Source organism: Sus scrofa, chromosome 13 (genome assembly GCF_054392235.1).
Source record: "Sus scrofa isolate SSC_HxYL_T2T_F1_AM1 chromosome 13, Sscrofa_HxYL_maternal_Yorkshire_Landrace_v2.0, whole genome shotgun sequence".
Taxonomy (NCBI): Eukaryota; Metazoa; Chordata; class Mammalia; order Artiodactyla; family Suidae; genus Sus; species Sus scrofa.
Window position 1 is genome coordinate 124,464,074 of NC_139395.1, and position 23,332 is coordinate 124,487,405.

General features: G+C 43.1%; 1 protein-coding gene and 1 non-coding gene across 25 annotated transcripts in view; one reads left to right on the forward strand and one right to left on the reverse strand.

The window, feature by feature from the left end:
• The window catches only part of TNIK (TRAF2 and NCK interacting kinase), a 405,867-nt gene that overhangs the window by 95,388 nt on the left and 287,147 nt on the right, over window positions 1-23,332 (reverse strand). For all 24 annotated transcript variants that reach the window (XM_021071173.2, XM_084990277.1, XM_084990278.1 and 21 more), the window contains exons 8-11: window positions 16,631-16,685; window positions 14,533-14,611; window positions 6,756-6,931; window positions 1,786-1,852 (exon numbers count right to left, since the gene is read on the reverse strand). In XM_021071173.2, coding sequence (XP_020926832.1) covers window positions 1,786-1,852; window positions 6,756-6,931; window positions 14,533-14,611; window positions 16,631-16,685 — 377 coding nt within the window. The remainder of the gene's footprint in view (window positions 1-1,785; window positions 1,853-6,755; window positions 6,932-14,532; window positions 14,612-16,630; window positions 16,686-23,332) is intronic.
• Window positions 17,417-17,520, forward strand: LOC146397592 (U6 spliceosomal RNA). The gene has a single exon (XR_014825444.1). It is a non-coding gene; the product is annotated as a U6 spliceosomal RNA (small nuclear RNA).

Here is a 23,332-nt window from a genome sequence, read left to right on the forward strand (position 1 = left end):
CTGTCTTGGAGAGGGGGTGGCATGCTGTGAGATACTGCCATGACATGGCAGTAGACAGTGCTTAGATCCTACTAACAAGCCTCATTTAAAACTACTGCTTTTGTGTAGAACGCTAAACACCCCCCAGACAACAGGGGTGACCTACTCTGGGCAAAGGCAGCCAGGCTTTGGGAACCCAACTTCACAGGTGCATGAGGATGCTCCGTTGATTAATATTAACTGATGTTGCATCAATCTCAGGCCACCTGAGCTGTCTTAGTGACTCAATCATTAACTCGGTGTGTGACGTGGTTGCTATCATTGGGCTGTTACCTCATTTCTAAAGTGACATAACCACTGTCCCTTTCTACTTTTCAGGATTTCAGTAAGATTAATTAGATGTGTCCATAAAATAGGACTTGGAACATAATCTTCAATGTGATATAATGACGCGTTACAATTATAGAAGTGTTAGGAGGTGGCCAGTTTACCCACTACGTGACACCCAACAGGTGGTTTAGCAAGTGTTATCTAAGACAAGGTTCTCAGCTCCACAGAGAGTAGTCAGACAGGCTGACGTGCCTGTCTGGGGGAGCTTTGGAACAAGAGTGTACAACTTCTCTAAAAGCAGGGCATTGGGTCCTCTGCTTGATAAGAATGTTCATTTTCCATGTCACTACTTGGCAGGCAGCATCCTTATGCAGCTAAACTGGGGGCGGCCAACATGTGAAGTATCCAGATGGAAGGAAAGAATTCTCTTGTCTTTGACCTTGAAAATTCCTAGAGCAGCTGAAGAAAGAAAAACTAATGGCCCTGTAAGCTCAGTCCTGTCCTCTTCCAGGAGTTTTAGCAATAATCCAGCTTGGTAGGGCTGAGTTAGCTTAGAAATAGAACACACTGGCTCACGCTAGCAGCCGTGGCTGAGCTGGCCCCTTTCCTGGCTCAGAATCTGCCCCAGTGGTATAGGAACTGCTCCTTCTTGAGTACTGGGATCGCTCCTTAGATGGCTAGAGGATGGGGACTGTATACCCCAGTGACCCTTCTGCTTTGTGCATTTTCCCCAATAAATTTCAGTTCACATGCACAATGCATCGCCATGGCGTGCTTGCCTTCAGCAAACTGGCACCAGCTGATTTCTCTTAAAGAGAGAATTCCTGGCTGTGTGAGCACACTGGCATTAATTATTTATAAACACAGACCAGGAGAGAGTCAGAATCAAAGTCAAGTGAAATTCAAAACGCAGGGATAATGCTAATAAAGCAGCACTTGATTCTGGGGTCCAACATGGGACAACAGGACCAGGCATGGAAGTTTCTATTTAGGGGTCACCTCTGGAATATAATTCAATTTCCTGGAAACAGTCTCCCACCTTGGATTAGGTGGTGGTGAAACTACCAAGGCATGTGACGACGAAGGCAGTGACTGCCGAAATGTCTCAGAAGGTCTGAAGCAATGGACTGAAGAACTCAACATACCACTTAGGTCTCCAGAAAACTGCCATTTTAGGTAACTTTAGTCCTATACTTACCCAAATAAATGCCTCCTACCCATTCTACACACTTACATATGTGAGGAAACAAGGAAATAAATCTTGGAGGACAAGATAAAGAATATGCTGATTTCCATGTTCTTGTATGAGTGTGCCCAGGGAAAATTTTCCTACACTAATGAATGTTTGTGAGCAATAAATTAAGGAAGACCACTCTGTTAGAGTTTTAAAAATGAACCCATTTACCAAGAGGAGGTGAATTGCACACAATCCCGATTCCAAACATGGGAACGAGCGGAGGGCTTCTGCTTGCCTACCTGGGCTCTCCAGAGTCATTCTCCTCCTCTTCCTCCTCGCTCCCGCTGTACTCATACTCCGTCTCATCTGAGGAGAGACCCATGGACTGTCAGTGAGCAAAGAGACGCTACTGCTTAGGAAGCCCAGCCCTCGTGTCAGGTCCTTGGTGCTGCCCCAAGACAGGCTCCAGACCTCCTGACCTGTGACCCAGCAGTTCCCAAGAGCTGGATTCAAGCAAGTGGCATGAGCCTCCAAGGTGACTCTATAGAGACTTCTCCCTAATGCCCGATGTACACATCAAAGTGAGACCAGAAGCTGAAAAATAACTCTTCAGTTTGTGTTAATTTCCATTATAGGGACACCTAATCCAATTTTTAATGGGCCTTCTGGTAACTTATTGACAGCAGCAATCTTTCTGGGGAGCGGGAGGAGGGGCTGTCCCCATAGCATGTGGAAGTTCCCGGGTCTGAAATCAGGGGTTGAACCAGAGCCACAGCAGTGACCACACCAGATCCTTAACCCCTAGGCCACCATCAAACTCCTTAAAATCATTTCTTAATAGTTATTTTATTATGACTCCTGTGGACTCAAAAGTTGCCTTTAGATAGCTTAATACCAGAAAGAAACTTTTGACAACATGTGCTATTAAAAATAGAGAGTTACATGCATTTTGATGGACTTACCGGGGAGATTCATTTAATTCACTAATATAATAATAATGTTAACTAAGCAAGTTAACATGCAATAATGACTAAGATTGATTCCATGCTTTGGAGAAGATTAGCACCTAACAGGCAAGATGGACAAGCAAATCATCAGAATCTCCATGATTATGGAGAAGAAAGAGAACTCATCTTTCTTGGATATTTCCCAGGCTGGTCACTGTGCTGGGTACTTTACATATGCTTTTTCATGGATTTCCCAAAGCAATCCTTTAACATAATATCCCTTTGCAAGCAAAGATACTGAGAGTACAAACAGTTAAGTAATATGACCCATGTCATCTCAATAAATCTGAGATTTGGACTTAGAATTCAGTCCAGAATTTTTCCAACTTTATAATTAGTGTTCTTCCCAACACACTATATACTAAATACAAGTACTTAAAAGAGTAGTGAGATATCAGAGAAAGGAGCAGCTAAGGCCATGGGTCATAATGGGGGAGGGGAAGAGTGAAGTCTTTGAGGAGGAAAGGAGCTGGACCTTGGAAGGTCAGGAGCTCTTTTCCAGGCAGATGGTGACTGAAAGTGGTGGGGAAGGAACAGTACAAGCAACATAACCACCTGAGTAAGGCTGACAGTGTTATAATGCATGGAAGTTCAGGAAACACCCAGATGCCAGTGGCTAGATGTCTGGTGTGAGGGAGCAGATGGAGTGAGAAAGGCTAGCAGGTCTGATGTGGCCTGCTTTTCTTCATATACATCATACTGAGGACTTTTCTGTGGGCAATGGGGAGCCTTTGGAAGAGCTTTTCATTTGAAGCAAGGGAGGTTGTCTCGGTGCTACCACTCCTGCATAACTTCAAGTTAGTAATTACAACTTTGAAGACAAATGCGCACCCCTAAAAAGGAAATGAAACTGCAATTTGGTTATGTTGCCACCAGGAGGTAGCAGTTACATGATGAGAACTGGTGAATTTGATCATGAATTTTTTTCCCTTCAGAGATCTTATTTTATTTTTTTTAATTAAAGTATAATTGATTTAAACACACTTTGCTTACCTGACTATTTAGCCACTAAAGGGATGATGAAAGAAAGTCAAAGCATGATGATGATTTTTTTTTTTTTTTGTCTTTTTAGGGCTGCACCCCTGGCATATGGAGGTTCCCAGGCTAGGGGTTGAATTAGAGCTGTAGCTCCTGGCCTACTCCACAGCCACAGCAATACCAGATCCAAGCCACGTCTGCAACCTACACCACAGCTCACGGCAACGCCGGAACCTTATCCCACTGAGTGAGGCCAGGGATCAAACCTGCATCCTCGTGGATGCTAGTCAGGTTCGTTTACACCGAGCCAAGATGGAAACTCCCAAAGCATGATGATTTCAAGTGTATTTTTAAAAATCACATAAAAATTAGTTTCGTCTATTTAGATATGTGTGAAGTTTAGAGGCTACTTATTTTTTAAAGTATAATTTCACCCAAAATGTAAGGAAACTTCATAAAGTATTTTAATATTCCACTTTGAAAATTTAATATTCCAAACTTTCCTGAAATGAATCAACAGAGAGTTCAAAGTAAAGTGCAGAAATTTTACCTATTAAAGGGAATTATAGCAAGGAAGAGCACACAATTAATCTAATTATTTCTACTCTCTAGGGTAAAACTTTCATTGGTCAGGCTTCTCAACTGTAATACTTCACCAGAATCCAGCATGATTGCTTTTATATTACTGGCTTAAATTAACATTCATCAACATATCTTAAGGAAAAAAATAATATCAGGTTAAAAGAATCATAAAGCAGTACACATTAAAATTTTTTTGATTCTACCAAAAGCTGGTCTTAGAGCTATGAAGAGAGTGAAAAAGTATAAGAAGGAGCAAATTAAGACATTTAATCAAATGAAGCAACTGGAATGAAGTCTCACTTGAATAATACTTTTTCTTGGGGAGCGAACAAAAAGGAGGGCTAAGTCTAAACAGAATTAGGTTCCTGAAATCACCATGCAACTCTTGAGTATACCTACTACTGAGAATCTTACTCTTCTATTCTGCAGAGAAGGAATACATTAAAAATGGTCTATTTTCATGGGATGATAAGTTCTGAGCCACATTCCGGAGTGTGCCCTAAATATGAAAACGACCCAAGGCTCAAGCTTTACCCATTCTTACATGTCAGAAGTAGAGGTCACAGGATCTCAGAAAGTAACCGTGAATAGTACTGAAAAATTATAGGTCAGTAAAGAATTGTCTAAATAAGAATAGCTTATATTTATTGAGTACATGTATGTGCCAGACATTGTATTAAGCATTTTCCATGCATTTAATCTTTGTAACAATGCCAGACAATACTAATTATTATACCTCCAATTCCTGGTATAAAGATTATAAAGATGAGAAAGCTGGGATGAAGTTCACATAACCATTAAGGGGTAGAAGGAGAATTTGAACTCAGAATTTGAGTCTGAAAACAAGAGAATGAACACAACTAACTCTTGATACCTTCAGAAAAATAAAATTTCTTTTTTTGAGAAGTTGACCTTTAATGGCTGCATGTCTGATACACTGCCCTAAACTATTCCTTCTAAAATTTTGACTTCTTGGAGTGGCCTAAGACCACTATTAATAAATAGCAGTTGAAAAACGAGTCCTGGCCCTGTCTGACCTTGACGCATCCATTTCTCTCCAAGCCCAGTTCCTCCAGCCCGGGCTGCCCTCCCAGCCCTTTGCTTCTGATTGACACCTCATCCCTCTCCACCCACTAATAACTGGCAATGGGCCTCACTTTTGGCTTTGCCTCGTAACCTCCTGCTCCTCAGGGCAATCTGCTCACATGTTTTCCTAAGTCCCCGAGGCTGGCAGCAAAGGAAAAATTTGGAGCTTCACTGAAGCTTCCTTTTCCCTTAGCCTCTGCTGATCTTACCTCTGCCCAGTCTTGACTCCTACACTGCTCACACTGCCCCATCCCTAGGACTCTGCTTATACCCTGCCAGGTCATCACAGATATTAACTGCAGAGGCAAAGAGAAAGGGAAAATCAAATAAAAGGAGGGTTGAATCTCTATTCAACCAACTAGGACACAGTCCCAGGACCCTGAGTTTGGACTCATTGGTCCTTTCCAATGACGTGGTAAGAAGGCACCGTGGGGAGGTCTTGTGGCTCAGAGGGTTAAGAACCCCACATTCTCTCTGTGAGGATGTAGGTTTGATCCTTGGGCTTGCTCGGTAGATTAAGGATCTGGCATTGCTGTGAGCTATGGTGTAGGTTGCTGACACACATCAGATCTGGCGTTACTGCGGCTGTGGCGTAGGCCTCAGTTGTGACTCCGATTTGACCCCAGCCTTGGGAACTTACATGTGCCGCAGGTATGGCCATAAAAAGAAAAAAAGAAAGAAAGACAGAAAAGGCAGTGTGGTATAACAGCTACAGCCATAACAGAGTTTTTGAATCTGTAAAAGTGCATTTTCATTAAACAAGTGCATTAAGTAATCTTCCAGTTCAAAATGCGATGTTCCAAATAGCAAGCCTGGCAACCTCTTTTATATCACTGTGACTATAAGAAAAGTCATTTTGACTTCCAAATAACTAAATTAGAATGAGCCTCAGAACACAAAAACTTAAATGTTGAAGAGTGCCAGGACTGAAAAATGTCAACTAGATGGGTTCTTTTTTAAGGCTGCCTGTCTTCTGTAGATTTTTTTTTTGTCTTTGAAACATGAATATTCATTCGAATTAAGAAAATCACTTGTCATACCAAACCACTTCATAGTATCACTCAACATGACTTTGTTCAGTGCCTGGAAAAGGGACTATTTCTCACAGTTCTATTCTTTACTGACAGATTTCATCTCAGCAGCTTCCCTCCGCTGATATCCACAGGCTGTGATCCCAGAGGCAGCCCTTCACCATAAAGAATAATGCAGTCCTACAGAGTTCCAGTAGTGGCATAGTGGAAACGAATCTGACTAGGAACCATGAGGTTGCGAGTTGGATCCCTGACCTTGCTCAGCTGGTTAAGGATCTGGTATTGCCATGAGCTGGGGTGTAGGTCGCAGATGCGGCTCGGATCCTGCATTGCTATGGCTCTGGTGTAGACCGGTAGCTACAGCTCCGATTAGACCCCTAGCCTGGGAACCTCCATATGCCTTGGGTGCGGCCCTAAAAGGACAAAAGACAAAAGACAAAAAAAAAAAAAAAAAAAAAAAAAAAAGAATACTTAAAGAATAATGCAGCCCTCTTGGAAATTCTGCAGTCGCCTCCCAATACACCAAGGGCCTGTGACTCATTCTGTCTTTTGTTTCCCTTGCTGAAATACAGGTGAGCATCTCACCTTTCTCTCCCCGCTTCTTCTTTGTTCTATCAATATGGTCCTTGAGCTGGATGCGGACCTGTCGTTCATTAGGTTGATCGCGGATAAACGGATGCTTCATCAGTTGTTCTGTTGCGGGTCTCTGGCTGTGATTCTTTACCAAGCAGCTCTCAATAAAGGACTGGAATTTTTTTGACCTGCCAAACAGAAGAGATGAACCCATACGTAAAAAGACAATCCGTAGAAAAGCAAGCTTATATTTTCTGAAATGCTAGAATGAAAAAAAAAGGTCCAATCAGCTATGTAGGGGTCAACCAATCACAAAGTAGGTCTAGCTTTTCATTAGACATTAGGAGTTCAAAGGCACCATCACCATCATAGCTCAGGCAGTGCATGGCAGTTACATTGTGAAAGCGTTTTTTCCGCAGTTTATACAGAATATCACATGGAAGACCAACAGGCATCAGAGAAGAGAAAGACCCTGATGAGAACCACTGTTTGGAAGGTCTGTTGGACTGAAGGAACCAGAGCTAGATCTTCAAGAACTAGGAGAAAATCATTCTTGGGAAAGGATAGTTCAGGGAGGTAGGCAATCAGTGAAAACCTAATAGCATACTATATGTCAGGGGACACTGAGGTGAGTTGTCTAAATGAGGAAGATAATGCAAGCTGGGAAAAGTAAAACCAGGGTGGAAGAGGTAAGGGGGAGTACACTTTGTAGAAATGAGCAAGATTCTTATACGGCATGTTTTTTCATTGGTGATTTCAGTCACTTTGGAACTCTGCTTTCCAAGAATAAAAATAGGATGTGTGCGCATGTCTGCTATTAATCCACCGACTGGAAAAACTAACTTTAAGGGGCTAAGTTCATAAGCAAATTTATCTCCTTCTAGAAAGGCATCGTTTCCTCAGGAATAAACCCTGTCCCAGAGATTCCTTGGGGCTGGGGAAAGCTGGCGAGTGACACCAGCATTTAGGGTAAAGTTCACAACGTGGTAGAAGTTAATGGTGGACTTCAGCTATGATTCAGGAGTTGGGCATGCGTGTTCTTGCTGAAAGTTTCTAGAAATTGTTCAGCATCATAAATAATTAAGCTCATGACTCTATAGCATGCCTTTCCCAGGTGTTCCACTGGCAGCACTGCACGTTGTCCTCAGAGTCCATGGGGACAAGAAGTCACTCTTCTCAGTGTCCCAGCCCTGCTCAGGAATGCAACCATTTTGTGCTCTCTGTTGCCCCCCTGTGGAGAATTCGGGAGTTACAGGAGAAGATCAACAGCCAGCTTTCCCACACTTCCCAGCAGGCGAGATACACAGTTTTCAGGCTGGAAAAGTGTCCTCACCACATGGAACACAGCGGCAGGCATGTTCTTCAGGATTCAGATGTGAGAGGGCACTGGTATACGCACTGCTCTCCATGATTGCCCGAGTCAAAAAACACATTGCACTCTGTGTTTTTCAAAGTAGTACTAAATTATTGGTCTTTTTTTCCACCTTAAATTTCTAGGCAATGATCGAACTTTTAAATCATTTAACATAGAAATAAAAGTCACCTGCCATGCTTGGGGTCAGCGGGGGATGTATCAGGATTGGCAACACTGTGGACTAGAAATGGTACCTCCCTCTAGGTCTTTCAGCCCACATTTCTGCTTCCCCTACACTGGAAATTCTCCCCAGAGCTGGGACATAATTGAGCCATCTTTGTATCACAAGCACACTGCATGCTTGACAAATGAATGCATGAGTGATTATTGGCTGAGAGTTCTGGACAAGAGCTGTAATGTGGCTATGTTCAAATACGTCCTTGTAAGGGACAGAAAGGAAGACTTGGAGAGATTTTTTCTCTTTCTAGGGCCACACCCGTGGCATATGGAAGTTCCCAGGCTAGGGGTTGAATTGGAACTACAGCTGCTGGCCTATAACACAGCTACAGCAACACCAGATCTGAACCGCTTTCTGCAACCTACACCACAGTTCACTGCAACGCCGGGTCCTTAACCCAGGGATTAAGTGGTGCCAGGGATCGAACCCAATTCCTCATGGATACTAGTTGGGTTCATTACTGCTGACCCACAAAGGTAACTCCCAAGAAGGTATTATTTAATATGCCCTCTTTCTAGCCATCAGGTTACTCTGTAGAGGTGCTAATGTGATATCATCTAAGGAGGGACCTTGCAAAAAACAATAACAACAACAAAACCATAACAAAATAATGGAATAAACTGAAGTGAGTAAGGTTAACCTGCATAAATAAATAGACAAACTCCACACGGTACTCTTCTAGGTAGAAAATCAGTACTAAAAAGATAAGCGCAAAACCAAAGGAAGACAGAAAGCTATTAAATATTCACCAAGAATGCAAATGGAAGTTCTCTTTTTTCCTGCTTGCAACTAGAAGGAAGAGCGTGCTTTTTTATAAAGTGCTCAACTATTCATTAGGGGATGATAAATAAATCACACCCAATTTAAAAATGAGATTCAGACTTAATAGACTGTACATTCCAATCCCCAATACCCACACCTAACAAAAATCAGAGACCTCTCCAAAATGAAAGTGTTCAGGGAGTTTAACGGAACCAGCTATATAGCACAGAGCCCTTTTTCCAGGATCTCTCTTGGTGGGCAGGAACCTCAAGAGATATTTAAGAGAAAAATTTTATGGGTCAAGACTGCAGATCTATGAAGCTGGCAGTCTACTGCCCATCTTCTGGAAATGGTTCTGCTTGAAGAGAAAGTAATGCTTACTTAAAACAAACCTTCAAAGAAAGATTTCTTGTCTTCTATTTAAGTTAGTGTGTCCAAAGGATCGATATGCTTAATTACACATTTAATTAAAAGTAAAAACACTTCACCTATGTTGAACATCACCTGACTCTTTGCTGAGAGGCCTAATGGGTTTAAAGTACATTTATATAACTTTATTGTTTCAATCTCGGCTGGTTCTATCTCTTTAGGAAAAAAAAAAAAAAGTCAAAGATTAGTCATACTAATTTCCCAAGGGTTGGCATGAAGAGATAAATGTTAGTGAATGGTGCTTACAGTCTGAGGCACTGGCTCTTCTAATGCCAGTGTCACTGAGTACTTTATCCTCCCAGATTTTTCCTGTTTATATATTAAATTGTGTTGGAGGAATTAAAAAATGCCTCAGTGGTTATTACATTACTCACTATAACCAGCTGGGCTAAAAGTTTTTGGTAATAATCTTCAGACTCCCTAAATGCAGTCTGATCTTTAAAATCTGCTTTTGCCCAGAACTATGCTTTTTCTCTATGCTTACTAACTCAGTGATTTGGGGCAGATTACTTGATTTTTCTGTCCCATAGTTTCCCTGGCTGCAAATGGAATATGGTTAGTACTTATCTCAAAAGACTGTGTGGTAATCAAATGAGTTAATTCATGCAAAATACTTAGAACTGTGCCCACTATATCATAAATGTTGTATGTGTGTTTGCTATTATTATTATTACTATGATGACAATGTCCCCCAAACTTCTGACAATCTCTAGACCTAAAGAACAGGAAGATCTGCCTTAAGGGCTATGAGTAGAAACTTGAAGGTGCTTTTCTCTACTTGTGTTGAACCAAATAATACAGAGTTCTTTAAGGGAGTTATTTACATGCATTAGGATTAGAAGCATTAGCGGGAAGGGACCATTTTCTCCAAGGAGACTGAAAAGAAAGGTTATTTCTAAAAGTTTGCATAGCAATTTTCATTTTGATTTTAATGAAGTCCAAAGTTATACTCCTACGAGCAAGTAAAGTCTCTCTGAAATACTTTCTGATATTTCCTTTCTATTATCATTATTTTCTTTAGTGCCCTCCACCTCGTTCCCTGCCCCCTCGAGAAAGAGCATTGCCATTTCTAAAACAAAACTGCTTGATAACCTAAGCAAGAATCAGAACTGGCAAGTCATAAACTTACAGAATGGTTGTAAGCTTTGGAGTAAAAGCAGAGGGCTAGGATTCCAGGCTGGGAGGAGCCTGGGACTCAGGATAAGCCACTTAACCTGAGCAGGCCTCCTGCCTGGAGCATCCGTGGTTTGGACCAGGGATCTTATCCCTTGTTCCAGTGATAAGCAGATATGAGTTTTCTAATGAGCTCGATGGAATGCTGCTTTGCCTGTGTGGAATCTTCGCGTTTAAAGGGCATGTGAAAAGGACAAGAGCGACCATCTTTCACAGGAACAAAGTCACCCCAGAGACCCCGGGAAGGAAGCTATGCCCCTGAGTGTCCCTGTGAGGGTGAGGGAGCCAGGGTGAGCAGGGTGGGAGGAGATGGGAGAGGAATTCTTTTGAAGGAGATGGTCACCCAGGCGGGTTGAATCCTAACCCTGGAGCAGGAGAGACTGGAGGACAACACAGGCATCCCCCTACACTGCTCAGTGGTGACCTGGAGACCCACGGGGAGAGCATCCTTCTCTGCTGATTCAACGGGGTGAGAACCCTCTTGGAGGCCTAACTGTCAAATGCCTGAGCCTGACTGGAGCCCTGACCATACGACTTCCTGGGGCGGAGGCCACTCCTCCCCCTGCTGCTGAGGAAGGACCAGACTGGCTCCTGCTCTCGGTGATGCTCTGCTCTCCTCCCACAACGAATGGGGGAAGGAGCACTGCTGCTGCCTCTCTGTCCCTAACGTGAAGGCTTGGGGAAAAGTGCTCATACTAAGGGACTCGTATAGCTCCTCTACCACTTTACCCTTGAAATTTTTTTCTGGCTTTTTTAAAAAAATTGAAGTATATTGTTGTATTAGTTTCAAATGTACAGCAAAGTGACTAACATATATATATGTATGTATGTATCTATATATATATATATATATATATATATATACTTTTTATTATATATATTCTTTGTATTTTCAGATTCTTTTCCATTATAGGTTATTACAAGATATTGAGTATAGGTCCCTATGCTATACAATAGGACCTTATTTTAACCTTGAATTTTAAGAGGCCAAATGATGCGCCATAGGTTACAAACTTGGGAAACAAAGACTGTGCAGCCTTGTGCAAAGAGCATAACCTTCCTAAGCCTCAGATGCTCATCCGTGAAATAAGGACTCAGCGCATCTGTTGGGCAGGGTTGTGCTTAAAAAAAAAAAGGGTTATTATATGAAATTATGTGTGTGAAACTTTTGAAAATTGTAAAGCACTACAGAATTTAAAGAAGATTTCATTCGATAAAAATATAGAAGAGTAAATATATAACTTACACATATCAAATATAATATAGTTGCTAAGTCTACAACTACATGTGCCTTGTATGCCTTGTATGTGGTAAATTCAGTCAAGTTCCTCGGAAGTGACCCTCTGCTGAATGTTTTCAGGAAGACTTCACTGCTGTCTCTGCACAATGGTGCCCCCTTTGGCATTTGTTGGAATATACACTGGGAACATCTGACAACTCATTCAGGTAAATAATAGGTGGACATAAAAGAACATTTTAGAGTTCTGTTTCTTCTGGGGGAAAGGTGGGAAAAAAAGGAAAAGCATAATAGAAATATTTTACTTTCTCTCAAACCCTAACCTATTTTAAATCTCTTTGGACCTGATCGTTCAAGACAAAGAACTCTGAAGTGCCTAAATATTCACTTAAAAACTGGAATTCTACTGCAGAGAAACGGGAGGCTCACCAAGTGTGTTGTGGCCAGGGGCTGCACAGCCATCTTTATAAAAAGGCTGGGTTCTGAATGAGAAAGGGTTTTTGCTCCTCCCACTTGCTCTTCAACAGCCAAGTCACTTTCTCTCCCCCTGCCTGGCGGTGTGGATTCTGGCTCCTTCCGAGCTAGGGAAGGGCGAGCAAGGAGGCTGGGTGAGATGAAGGTGGCCAGGCCTCCTCACTGGTCCTAGCCTGACCCCGCTCTCTGCAGCATCCTCAAAATTAGCTCTCACTGCCGAAGATCTGAAACAGACAAGTCAGCCTGTATTTCTCCCAAGTCTGTATTTCTCAAACAAGGTCAGAGCAGGGGCTGGTCACTCATTTTCCTGAGGGGCCAGATGGCCAAAAGGTAGTACGGACCAGAAATAAGAGGAAAACTGGATCAGTGTGGAGATCAACAGATTTCAACATCTGGGTTGGGGCGAGGAAGGACTAGCTCTCACCCTGAAAGGGAGTGGGAACCCCTCCATAGGGAAGAATTACTGTACCTTTGTTGAAAAAAAAAAAAAAAAAGGTCAGAAATCTCCATGTGATGTTCAAGCACCAGATTTTTTAAATGTTGGCAATTAATACAAATAATTCTGAAATGTGGTGTGTGTGGCCACACTTTGCCAGGCAAATAGCACACATGTGGATGGTTGCTTTGTCCTCTGGGGAGGAGCTTGAAACACCTGTTCAGCAGCCGTGAAGAAGGAGGAGGGAGGGAGGGAACAGGGCAAGTGAAGCCCACTGGACACAGCACCCTCCCCCCCACCCCGGAAGGTCTGGCATGAAGGATAAGCAGAAAGCTGGCAGAGGGCTTGCAAGTGCCACTGAAGCTGCCAACTCCTCCCTGGGAGTCTGTTCTAGGAAGAAGGGAGGAAGCAGGGCTTCTGGGCTCCTGTGGATCACATGTTGTGTGGTACCCAATGGAAGGCTGTTGCTGGGGAGAGAGTGACTGTCTCACACCACGGTGACCCTCCAGAGAGGGGAGGAGGGATGCTCTGTCTCCTGTTACCAATAGCAACTTGCTCTCTCCCTGCACAGCCACCGGCAACTCACTCAGAGGCTGTCGTCTCTTCTGGTTGTTTCCTTTGCCTCTCTCTGTGCAGTACGCCTTCCTCTTGTTCTTCCAGGGTTGCTATGTCACTCCCAGTTGATGGCATTAATTAAGATTGCTCAAGAATAGTGGAGGGTGACCCTGGGAGTGGGCGCATGAGAACGAGGGGGCTTCAGTCAGGGGCCCGATTGTGGAGCAGTATGAATAGGAGCAGAAGGGTGTTGTCCCTTCATGCTGAAACTACCTAGACTATGTCTCTAGAAAAGGCCAGAGACCATAAGTGGTCCAGGAATTGGCCCTAGGGCAAAGGGAATCAGGACTGAGGACATATCAGGAAGGATATACCATGCCCACAGGGGTCTGGGAAGGATCAATGAGTTTTTGTTACAGAATGTTAAGACACAAGGACCCTGATGTAAGTGCATAAAAAAGTCAAAAGTCCAACTTCCAGCCTAACCTGTAGAATTCAGTTTGCAAATTCTGGTTAATCGTACACTACCAACACAACTTTTACCACACCCTTACACCATCCATACAAATATTCATTTAGTATTTTTCTTTAAATTAAGTCACCTTTTATGTGAATTAGTTTATTAAAGGGAACAATTCTATCACAGCCCCCAAATAAGAAGCCGGTATCACCTGTCCTACAAAAAAAGCCATAGTTAAAAACAAACATGATAAATGTTCATGCACAAAGCAGTGAAATCGTCTCTCATAAATGTGTAGGTGCACTTAGGGAATTATTGTCTTAAGGAACAGAGGAAAAGTTAGCCCATTAGATAAGATGCTCTGAGCTGCCAGGAAAGATATTACTCGGACTGATCAGTCAAAGTGTTTCCATGTTATTACTTGGGTCCTGCTGCTCATTTTAGCTAAAACCTTCTTACCTTGAAGGTGTGAAGAGAAGACTTAGTGTGTAAACAGTAGGTACTCAGTATGTACTTTAAGATGTCAGGACAGCACGTGGGAAGTCACTCACCAAGTCTTAGTACATATCAGTCTAATCTTGTCAGCAGGACCTCAGGATTTGAGCTCATCCAAAAGCCAATCACAGAAAACCCTGCCCTCAGATCTGCAAGATGATGAAGACCAGACTCACCACTTCTTAGACTTCAGCCGAGGCGCGGGGTTCCGGGGGATGAGGAAGAGGGCTCTCATGGGGTGCATGTCACACAGAGCTGCAAGAGACCGAGACAAGGGCCAGCTTGGGTTAGGGGGCCAAACCCAGGCCCAGCCTGGCCTCACTGTGCAGCTACTGCTGCCAGTGGCTCCCAGAGTCCAGGCAGGACCAGTGAGCAGAGCCAGGAGATCATAAAGCTTCTGTTTGGCGAGCATTTAAATGAGCTGATTACCGAGTCTCATAAAATCCGACACATTTCAACTAGAGATTGTTAACACCTCTACTTTCACTTTATTGTTAAGGAAAACAAGGTAAAGTTTCCATCCCCTTTGCTTTGGTATAAATAACCATCTAAGACACTAAGTAAACAACATCAAGATCACAACTGCAATGGAGCCATAAGTTATTTTTAATTAGCAAAATTGCAAGTCATAAAATAAAAGATATTGGATAACTCATGGTCTATTTCTCATACACTAAAGGCAGTGTTATCATTTGGGTTTTTGGACTATAAAACACTAGTCTAGAAGGACTTTCTCTGTGTATTTCCAAACACCTTGAACAGCTTATTCAGGCTTTTCATGATGGGTTTTTTGGCTTTGTTTCATTCAATGGTTTCAAGAAGACCAGAGGATTAAGGCAGAGGGAGTCTGGCACAAGACATAGAAAAATATCTCAACTTGTAAAGATGACATTATCATTTATAGTGAAAACACCCCTACATTCTTATTTTAATCAAAATATTTCACTAGCTTACTTTGCAAACATCTGGGAGGATCTTTTCCTTTGTGCCTAGACTAAAGCTATATGCTCCCTAAAGCTAAAGGGTTCAATGGATAGAAGTTTATTTTTAGCCCTCTCTACTATCCATTAAAAATGATAATATGGCTAAGATTGCCATATATTGTTCTTCTGATTCATAAAAGCCTACTATTAGCATTGTGCATGAGGGGAATTTTGTCAACAAACACTCCAAATCAAGCATGCTACAGATGGATTCTATCAACTCTGGAGTGAGAAATAAAAAGAGTCTGATTAACTTGAGGATAAAAAGTGCTATAAGCATATATGAGCACAGGGACATGCCAGGCAAATAAGGGGATTGTTTTGGTCTGGGTCCTCTGAAAAGCAGACACCCGGGTGGTATTTGACATGAGAGGATACTATGGGGGTTGAGAAGGGGGCATTCCTGCTTGAAAGGAAATAGAGAGGAAGCCTGGGAAGGCTGGGAGAGGGGTCAGATTGCTATGCAAGTCTACAGGAAGTAAAGGCAAAAGAAAGAAAAAGTAGGTGGAAGTGTGCTCCACTGTCCTGCAGTCCAAGGAAATTCAATGAGTGAGGCCAAGGAGCTGTCTTCCAGGAAAGGCATTAACAGTCTTTGGGTCACTGGGAGAAGGGGCCCTTGGGAGCTGCAGCCTCCTTGCCTTCCTGGCAGCCACCCCTTGTCAGTTGCACTGTCTGGTTAGTTGCACTCCTGCGCCCCTGGCCCCTGGTCAGGAGTCTCTGAGGCGCAGGCTCATGGCTACCCCAGAGGCTGGTGGAGGCGCTCTGCAGCGCCAGTATTCCAGACCTCAAGGAATCGGAGAGGTTTTCCTGGTAGCCAGAGCTGGCCACTCTGCCTCAAAAAAGCAAGGAAATCTAAAAAGCTAAACATCGGTATTCTAACTGGAGCGAGAGCAATCGAGTACAAATATTCTCATGACCCATGCACTGAAAATCGGCTTTGAATTTTCATTATGTTGGAGTTCAGCATCTCTGTGGTTTGGTCCCAGTTTGATGTTGGGCATCGAGGTGTTCAGGAATAAACTAGACACTGGATCTATAAAACAAACAAGATTCCTCAACATTTGCTTTCCTTTTCTTTCTTGTTTCCCCTCATAAATACAAGATCTTCACACCACTCTGAAACGAAGGGATTCCTGGCTGATTTAAGATGACTCTGCTTTCTAAATACGACAGCTCGAGTCCATGTGGGGCTTGGTGCAGCAGAAGTGAAGCGACTGCAGCTCCTGGCAAGGAAGCGTCAGGACCTGCAGAGCAGACCAGCAACAGATTTCACCCAGAGGAAGTTACTTACGGGGAGCACCTTCTGCCATCTCAATAGCGGTGATTCCCAGAGACCACAAATCACTCTGAAAAAGAAGAAAGGTACAGACATATGCATAAAAGCAGTCAACAAAGGATAACCTGGCTAAACCTGGTAATGGCTTCAGAACCGCCCATGGGGAAGCTCTCCAGCCATCTCCTTACAAGCTGATTTTGTCCACTGAGCTTAAAAGCAGGAACAGTCTCATTCACTTTTCATTAATAATACCTTTCACAGGTCCTGACATGCGGTGCGTTTTCAATAAATCTATGAAAAGTGAATAGAAGTTTTAAACATTAATTTATCACTGAAATTTATCTATTGATTGAACCATAAGAAACTGCTGCTCAATCGAGGTATAACTGTCATATAATTAACTTCACATATTCAGAGTGTACCGTTTGAAAGGCTGTGGCATGTGTAGACATCTGTGAAACCATCACCACAGTCAAGAAAGTAACACATCATCACTCCAAAAGGTCTCACCTGCCCCTTTGTCATCTCTCCTCCTGCACTTCCTGTCCCCAATCCCAGTTCCTATTCTGAGGCAACCACTGATCTGTTTTCTGTCACTATGGATGTAATTTGCATCTTCTAAAGTTTTGTATAAAATAAAATCTTCTGGTTTCTTTCACTTAGCATAATGTATTTAAGCTTGATCCACATTGCAGCATGAATCAGTACATCATATGGATAGACTACAATTTGTCCATGCACTTGTTGATGGACATTTGGGTTGTTTCCAGTCAACATCATTAAAAATAAAGCTGCTACCCTGCTCTTTTTGGCAGTACATATACTAAAATTGGAAAGACACAGGGAAGATTGGCATGGCCTCTGCGCAAGGATGACATGCAAATTCATAAGCATTCCATGTTTTAATGGAGGATAATGTGAGAAAAAGAATGTATTTATCTACGTGTGTGTGTGTGTGTGTGTGTGACTGGGTCACTTTGCTCTATAGTCAAAAACTGACAGAACACTGTAAACCAACTATAATGGAAAAAATAAAAATCACTAAAAAATGAAATGAAAAAATAAATAAAAGAATAAAAATAAAAATAAAGCTTCATGTACTCATGTACAAGTCTTTGTAAGGATATATGCTTTTATTTCTTCTAAGTAAGTACCTAGAAGTGAAATGGCTGAGTCATATAGTAGATGCATATTTATAGTCAATTTTTTTAACCTACAGAAACCATAATTTCGTACCATTTAACTAAACGAGATGAGGACAGGGAAGCTCTCGGATGGTGGTGCTCACTGCTATATCTCAGTGCTTAGAGCAGATGATATATTTATTGAGAGAGTGAACAATACATTTTATCTTGTAAGTACACGAACATGTAAAATAGAAACCCTATACCCTACAGTCTTTCTTCGTCTCAGACTGACTTTTATGCTCTTATCAGAAATTTCTAGGCCAAAACCTCCACCTCTACATGTGCAATCTCCAATCTCCATCTAACAACATGCTTCTCCCCCACTCTGTGTCTGTGGCTTAGCAGTTTCTAAACACTGCATAGAAGGGTGACAAGTCAAGAGATGGGAAAACCAGGTTAGGAAACCCCAAAATGATTGGTAAGAAACCATGTACAATTTGGTTCAATGGCCCACAATCCTGATAAAGACTCTCACCCTCCTTTCACTTTAAATATATCTTGCATTTTGTACAAAATTCTGAAGTCTCCCCTGGAACCTCACTCATATTTCAGAGATTCAAGCTAAGTTTCCTTGCAATTTCCATCAAACACAGGTCAAGGACACACAGAAAGGAGATGGAACTGGAAGCAAGCTATGAAATTTACCCTAAGCCATTCCCTAGGACTAAACTCAATATCCTGTGAGTGACACCCAGGCCCGTTCAGTATTTGGACCAAGGTCCATACAACTCAGAGGGGAATTTCAAGGGGATCTAGATTCTTGCCCAAAGTACAACCTACCTTAGAGCAGGTGGCCGGGGAACACACTAACCTCCACTAGGACCCAGGGGGGATTCTTTAATTCACGAGCCCCTTGGCCTGTCCACATGAAAGTTGTAAGTTCAGTCGGGGATAATAATGCATGTGCACAAAAACATAGTCCACAAGATTTCAAGTAATTCTCTGCATAGAATACAACTCAAGAAGGCAATTATCATCCTTTCTCTTTGTTCCATTTCAAGATGTATTCAAAGTTGTCACTGAACACACACACACACACACACACACACACACACACACACACAGAGTTGGTACAGCCCAGCAAGTGGCTGAGTTTTCCTGGCCTTGCTTACTGAGGTTCCTTCTGGAGCTAATGGGGAAAGCCCAGTGCACCATCAAGGTTGCCTCAGGAGCAGCAACTGGTAAAGATGAAAACACAGCTCTGCGGTACCTGCAATGCTATGGTTGATTGACACAGACCATCATTTGGGAACATGATGAAAGCTCTGAGTCACTCACTGTGCTTGAGACATTCAACAGGAAACACAGCAAGTGCAGTCTGAAAATGGTGAGTGTGTTGTTTTGATAAGACTCCAGGTCTTGGAAATTCTCCCAGCTCCTTCCCAACATCTCTAGGAATCGAGTGATTCTGCTGTGTGAACTGAGGTGGCTAGGCTCTAAGCCCCTTCCTGTGCAGTAGGCTCCAAGTTAAACAGCCTACAAGTCTAGGAAGCTGGAGCTGGTTTGAGAGCCAATGCAGCTGAAAGGAAATGATGGAGCTGGTCTGAGAAGGCTCCAGGCCAGTCCTCAGATGGGGAAAGAAAATGCTCAGAAATTCAGGCCAACTCCTGCCTTTGGGTCTTTGCCCCAGGTCTCCCCTCTGCCTGCAGCACTGACCCCACTTACATGCTAGCGTATTTCCTCTTCTCGCTGAAGTCTGTGCTCAAATGCTGGTTCTCAGTGAGGATGACCAAATCTCTCTCCCAGCACTGCACCTCCCCTCCCTTTCCCACTTTTTTCCCCCAGAGAACTGATCACCTTCTAACAACTGTGTAATTTACTCATCACTCAATTATTATGGTTTTTGTTTATTGTGTTCCCTGCCCCCAACACACACGAACACACACACACAATTTCCTTGTCCTCTACTTTTAGGTGAGACTGGCTTTGTCTGCCCAGTTTAGTCTTCTCTGATTTCCAAGGGCAGGGAGCTTGGTTTTGTTCACTGGTACACAGTATCAGAAGTTGCCTGGCATACCAGGCACTTAATATTTGATGAATGAATGAACAAATGAAAGATACACAAGAGAAAGGAGCAAAACCTAAGTGTTTTAAGGCCATTAGACTGTCTGTGGATCACTTAGTCCAAACTTTTATTTCACAGGTGAGAGAAAAACGACTTCCCAAGATCACAGAGCAACTCAGCCCCAGATTGTACTCAGGGCCAGGTCTCCTGCTTTCCAGGCTAATTCTTTTACAACTGTCATCACAATGTAAAGAGCTGAGAATTCACTTAAAAAAATACAAAACCCAAAAAACTGGGAGTTCCCACTGTGGCTCAGCAGTAAAGAACCCAACTAATATCCATGAGGACTCGGGTTTGATCCCTAGCCTCGATTAGTGGGTTAAGGATCCAGCATTGCTGTGAGCTGTGGTGTACGCCAGCAGCTACAGCTCTGATTCGACCCCTAGCCAGGAAACCTCCAAATGCCATAAGTGTGGCCCTAAAAAGCAAAGAAACGAACAAAAAAAGGGGCCCACAAAGTAATTGCTTCAGACTCCTACTTTGTTTACAGATGACTTTAGGTGCCGGTGACTCAAAGGAAAGTGCCAAGATGCAGTGAAGCACACTGCAAACCAGGGTTCCACTTCCTAGAGGGATGGTAAGTAGTCTTTTAAGTTAGATAGACCTGGATTCAAAGCCGGGTTCCTAATTTTACTGCCTCCAGAAGACTGCTCAGAGTTAGCTTTCACACAACAGAGGCAACTGTGACGGGTATGTACACAGGTGCACTGCCTAGCTCAAAATCTGGCACATAGTAAGCTCAAGAATATTAATAATTTCCTTGTCCTTTTCTGTTAGGTGAGACTGGCTTTGCCTGCTCAGTTTAGTCTTCTATGATTTCCCTCTATTCGATTGTGGCAAGTACTGTTTGTTGGCTAACCCAACAGGCATTTCAATTCCTATTTCCCTTGCTGCATTTCAGAGGACAGGAAAGTTAAACTTGTGTATCTAGATTTTCCTGCAGCTAAGGATGACAATTAAAGATGTGACCTATTTCTGGCCAACAAGACCCAGGCAAACATCTTTTGGGAGTTTCTAGGAAAACTTTAGCTTTTCTTGAAATATGACAAACACAGCCTGTGTCTTGACAACTCTCCTCTACTTTGTGCCTTGGATAAAAACATGTTACCTGGAGCTATAGCATCCTTCTTGCAACCATGAGACAATAAGTCAACGTATTAATGACAGGGCAGAAAGGAAAGCACCTGGGTCCTGAGGACATCGATGAGTCACCACACAAACCCCCGAATACCTGCCTCCAGGCTTTGGTGACATAAGAAATGTAAGTACAGCTAAATGCATTTCCTAGTGATAATATGTATACAGCAATAATTCGCAAAGCATATTTTGACAGTAGGGAAAAGGAGAGGTCCCACTTGTGAGGTGATGCTGGATTTATCCCACAAAAAGCAGGAAGGGTTAGTGAAGGGAGATGTTTCCTTTATTCAGTACCCATCCTCTCAGATCCTCCTTTAGGGTGCTTCCTCCAAGCCTCCCAAATAATGCCTTCAAACCAAAGGTCACAGCATCCCAACACCTGCGCCTCCTTTGTCACGTGACCAGCCAGAAATGACTTCTTCGTTAAGCTTTTGCTTGATATTATCATTAGGATTTTTTTTTTTCCTGGGATTCCAGAAAATTTTCCAAAAGGAACATTTATATTCCTGGCCATATCCACCCAGAGCTGCTTGCAAGCTATGCTTAACTGCCCATGCCAGAAAGCAATAAACGTCCTTGACGGGCCTTGTTTAAGCCTTTGGATACATTAGCAACTCCCAGAGACACTTCAGAACTTAAATACGGGAGAAAATGTTCCAATTACAACTGGCAAGACAGATCACAGGGGATGAGAGAGGGAAGAGGGAGGAACAAGATGAGGAGAGAGTCGGGAGAGATAAGTTTCCTTCGTGGCCGTGGTGTGACTCATTTTGGCAGGAGGTGGGTAATACATTATTCGAGTGGTGCTGTGCAGCCTGGCCTGTGGCATGATTAATAGCCCAGCCCTGTGTGCACTGCAAACAGAACAGAGACAAATTCTAGTGCCTCTGAGAAGGCAGAGGCAAGCACACAACTTCTGGCTGGTGTTGGGGGGCTGGGTACAGCTGGCACAAAGGCACAACGAGACAACATTCCTTATGGGGCTGGGTTGCCCAACAAGTGAAGAAAAGAACACTTTTAGGTTGGCTGAACCAGCCACACAAGGAAAGAGAGGCAAGGTGGCCCAGAAGAGCCCCAGAGCCAGAGAGAACACGAGAGGCAGAAAAGGCAAGCCCTTCGACTCCTCTGACCCCATTTCCTCACCTGTAACACGAAGAGAACCTATGTCACAGGGTTAATAAGAAAATTCAATACGGTAATGTGTGCAAAGTGCATAACACTATGCTGTGTCCGTAGTCCGTAGTCCGTAGTGGGTATTTAACAAGTGCTGGTGCAGATAGATCCTGGGTCCAATGATCATTGACTGGCAGTTCAAGCCTCAAATCTGAGCCAATGAGCTCTGGTATTCAAAGAAGTTGCTGGGGTGACACGGGAGTACACAGAAAGCTCAGGGGAAGCCAGCAGGGAAGGGCACGTCCTCCTCCCCAAGGCTGGCAGCCCACCCCCACTGGCAGAGCAGAGTAGGAAGCCAGAAGGATAGGCAGAAATGGGGTTAGCTGAGTCCTAGCCCCATCATCCCATCAAAGGGGGTAGTAAGGTGGTTAAGAGTGGACAGACAACAGCTTCACTACAGGTACAACTGGCACAGTAGATTCTACCAAGTTTCGCCAAGACCAAGACACCAGTCTATTTCACCAAGACCGGAAATTGGCCTTTCGTCACTTATTTATTATCCTCTTTTTGGAAAAGTTCCAGCTGGGACAAGGAAGTTAAATTTACTGTATGTGCTCTAAGGGCAGCCCCTTAATCTAGGGGTGCAATTTATAAAGAAGTAGATCCTGGTTCAACAGGAGCCAACAAGTGAGGTGTATAATACAAACAGGAGTTCAAATTCTATGATACTGATGGGTTTTTTTAGGTCCAAATGGCTCCAAATGGCAGTGCCTTCATATGACCTATAAAAACAAATATTAACTATCATATATTGAGGACTTACCAAGGGTTAGGCACTGAATTCATTCCGTTATTTATGTTACCGCACTTATTCTGACATAGCCTTGTCATATACAATTTGTTAGTCCCACAGAGGCTTAGAAAGGTTGAGTAACTTCCCCGAAGCAATACAGTACAAGGGGGCGAGGTATACATTTTACACCAGTCCTGTCCAACTTCAAAAGCCTGACTCTCATCCAGTACTTCACGTACTTATATACTACTTTCTATAGAAACAGAAGGAGGGTGGAGAGTTCAGGGTCACTGAGAATGCTGGAAGAACGGCGTCTTCTCTGCGCCTAGGGATCAGCCTGGAGCCCCATGGAGGTGGTACTGCTATGTCTGACTAAGGAATCCTGTACAAATAGGTGTGAACATGGAGCGTGTTTAACAGAA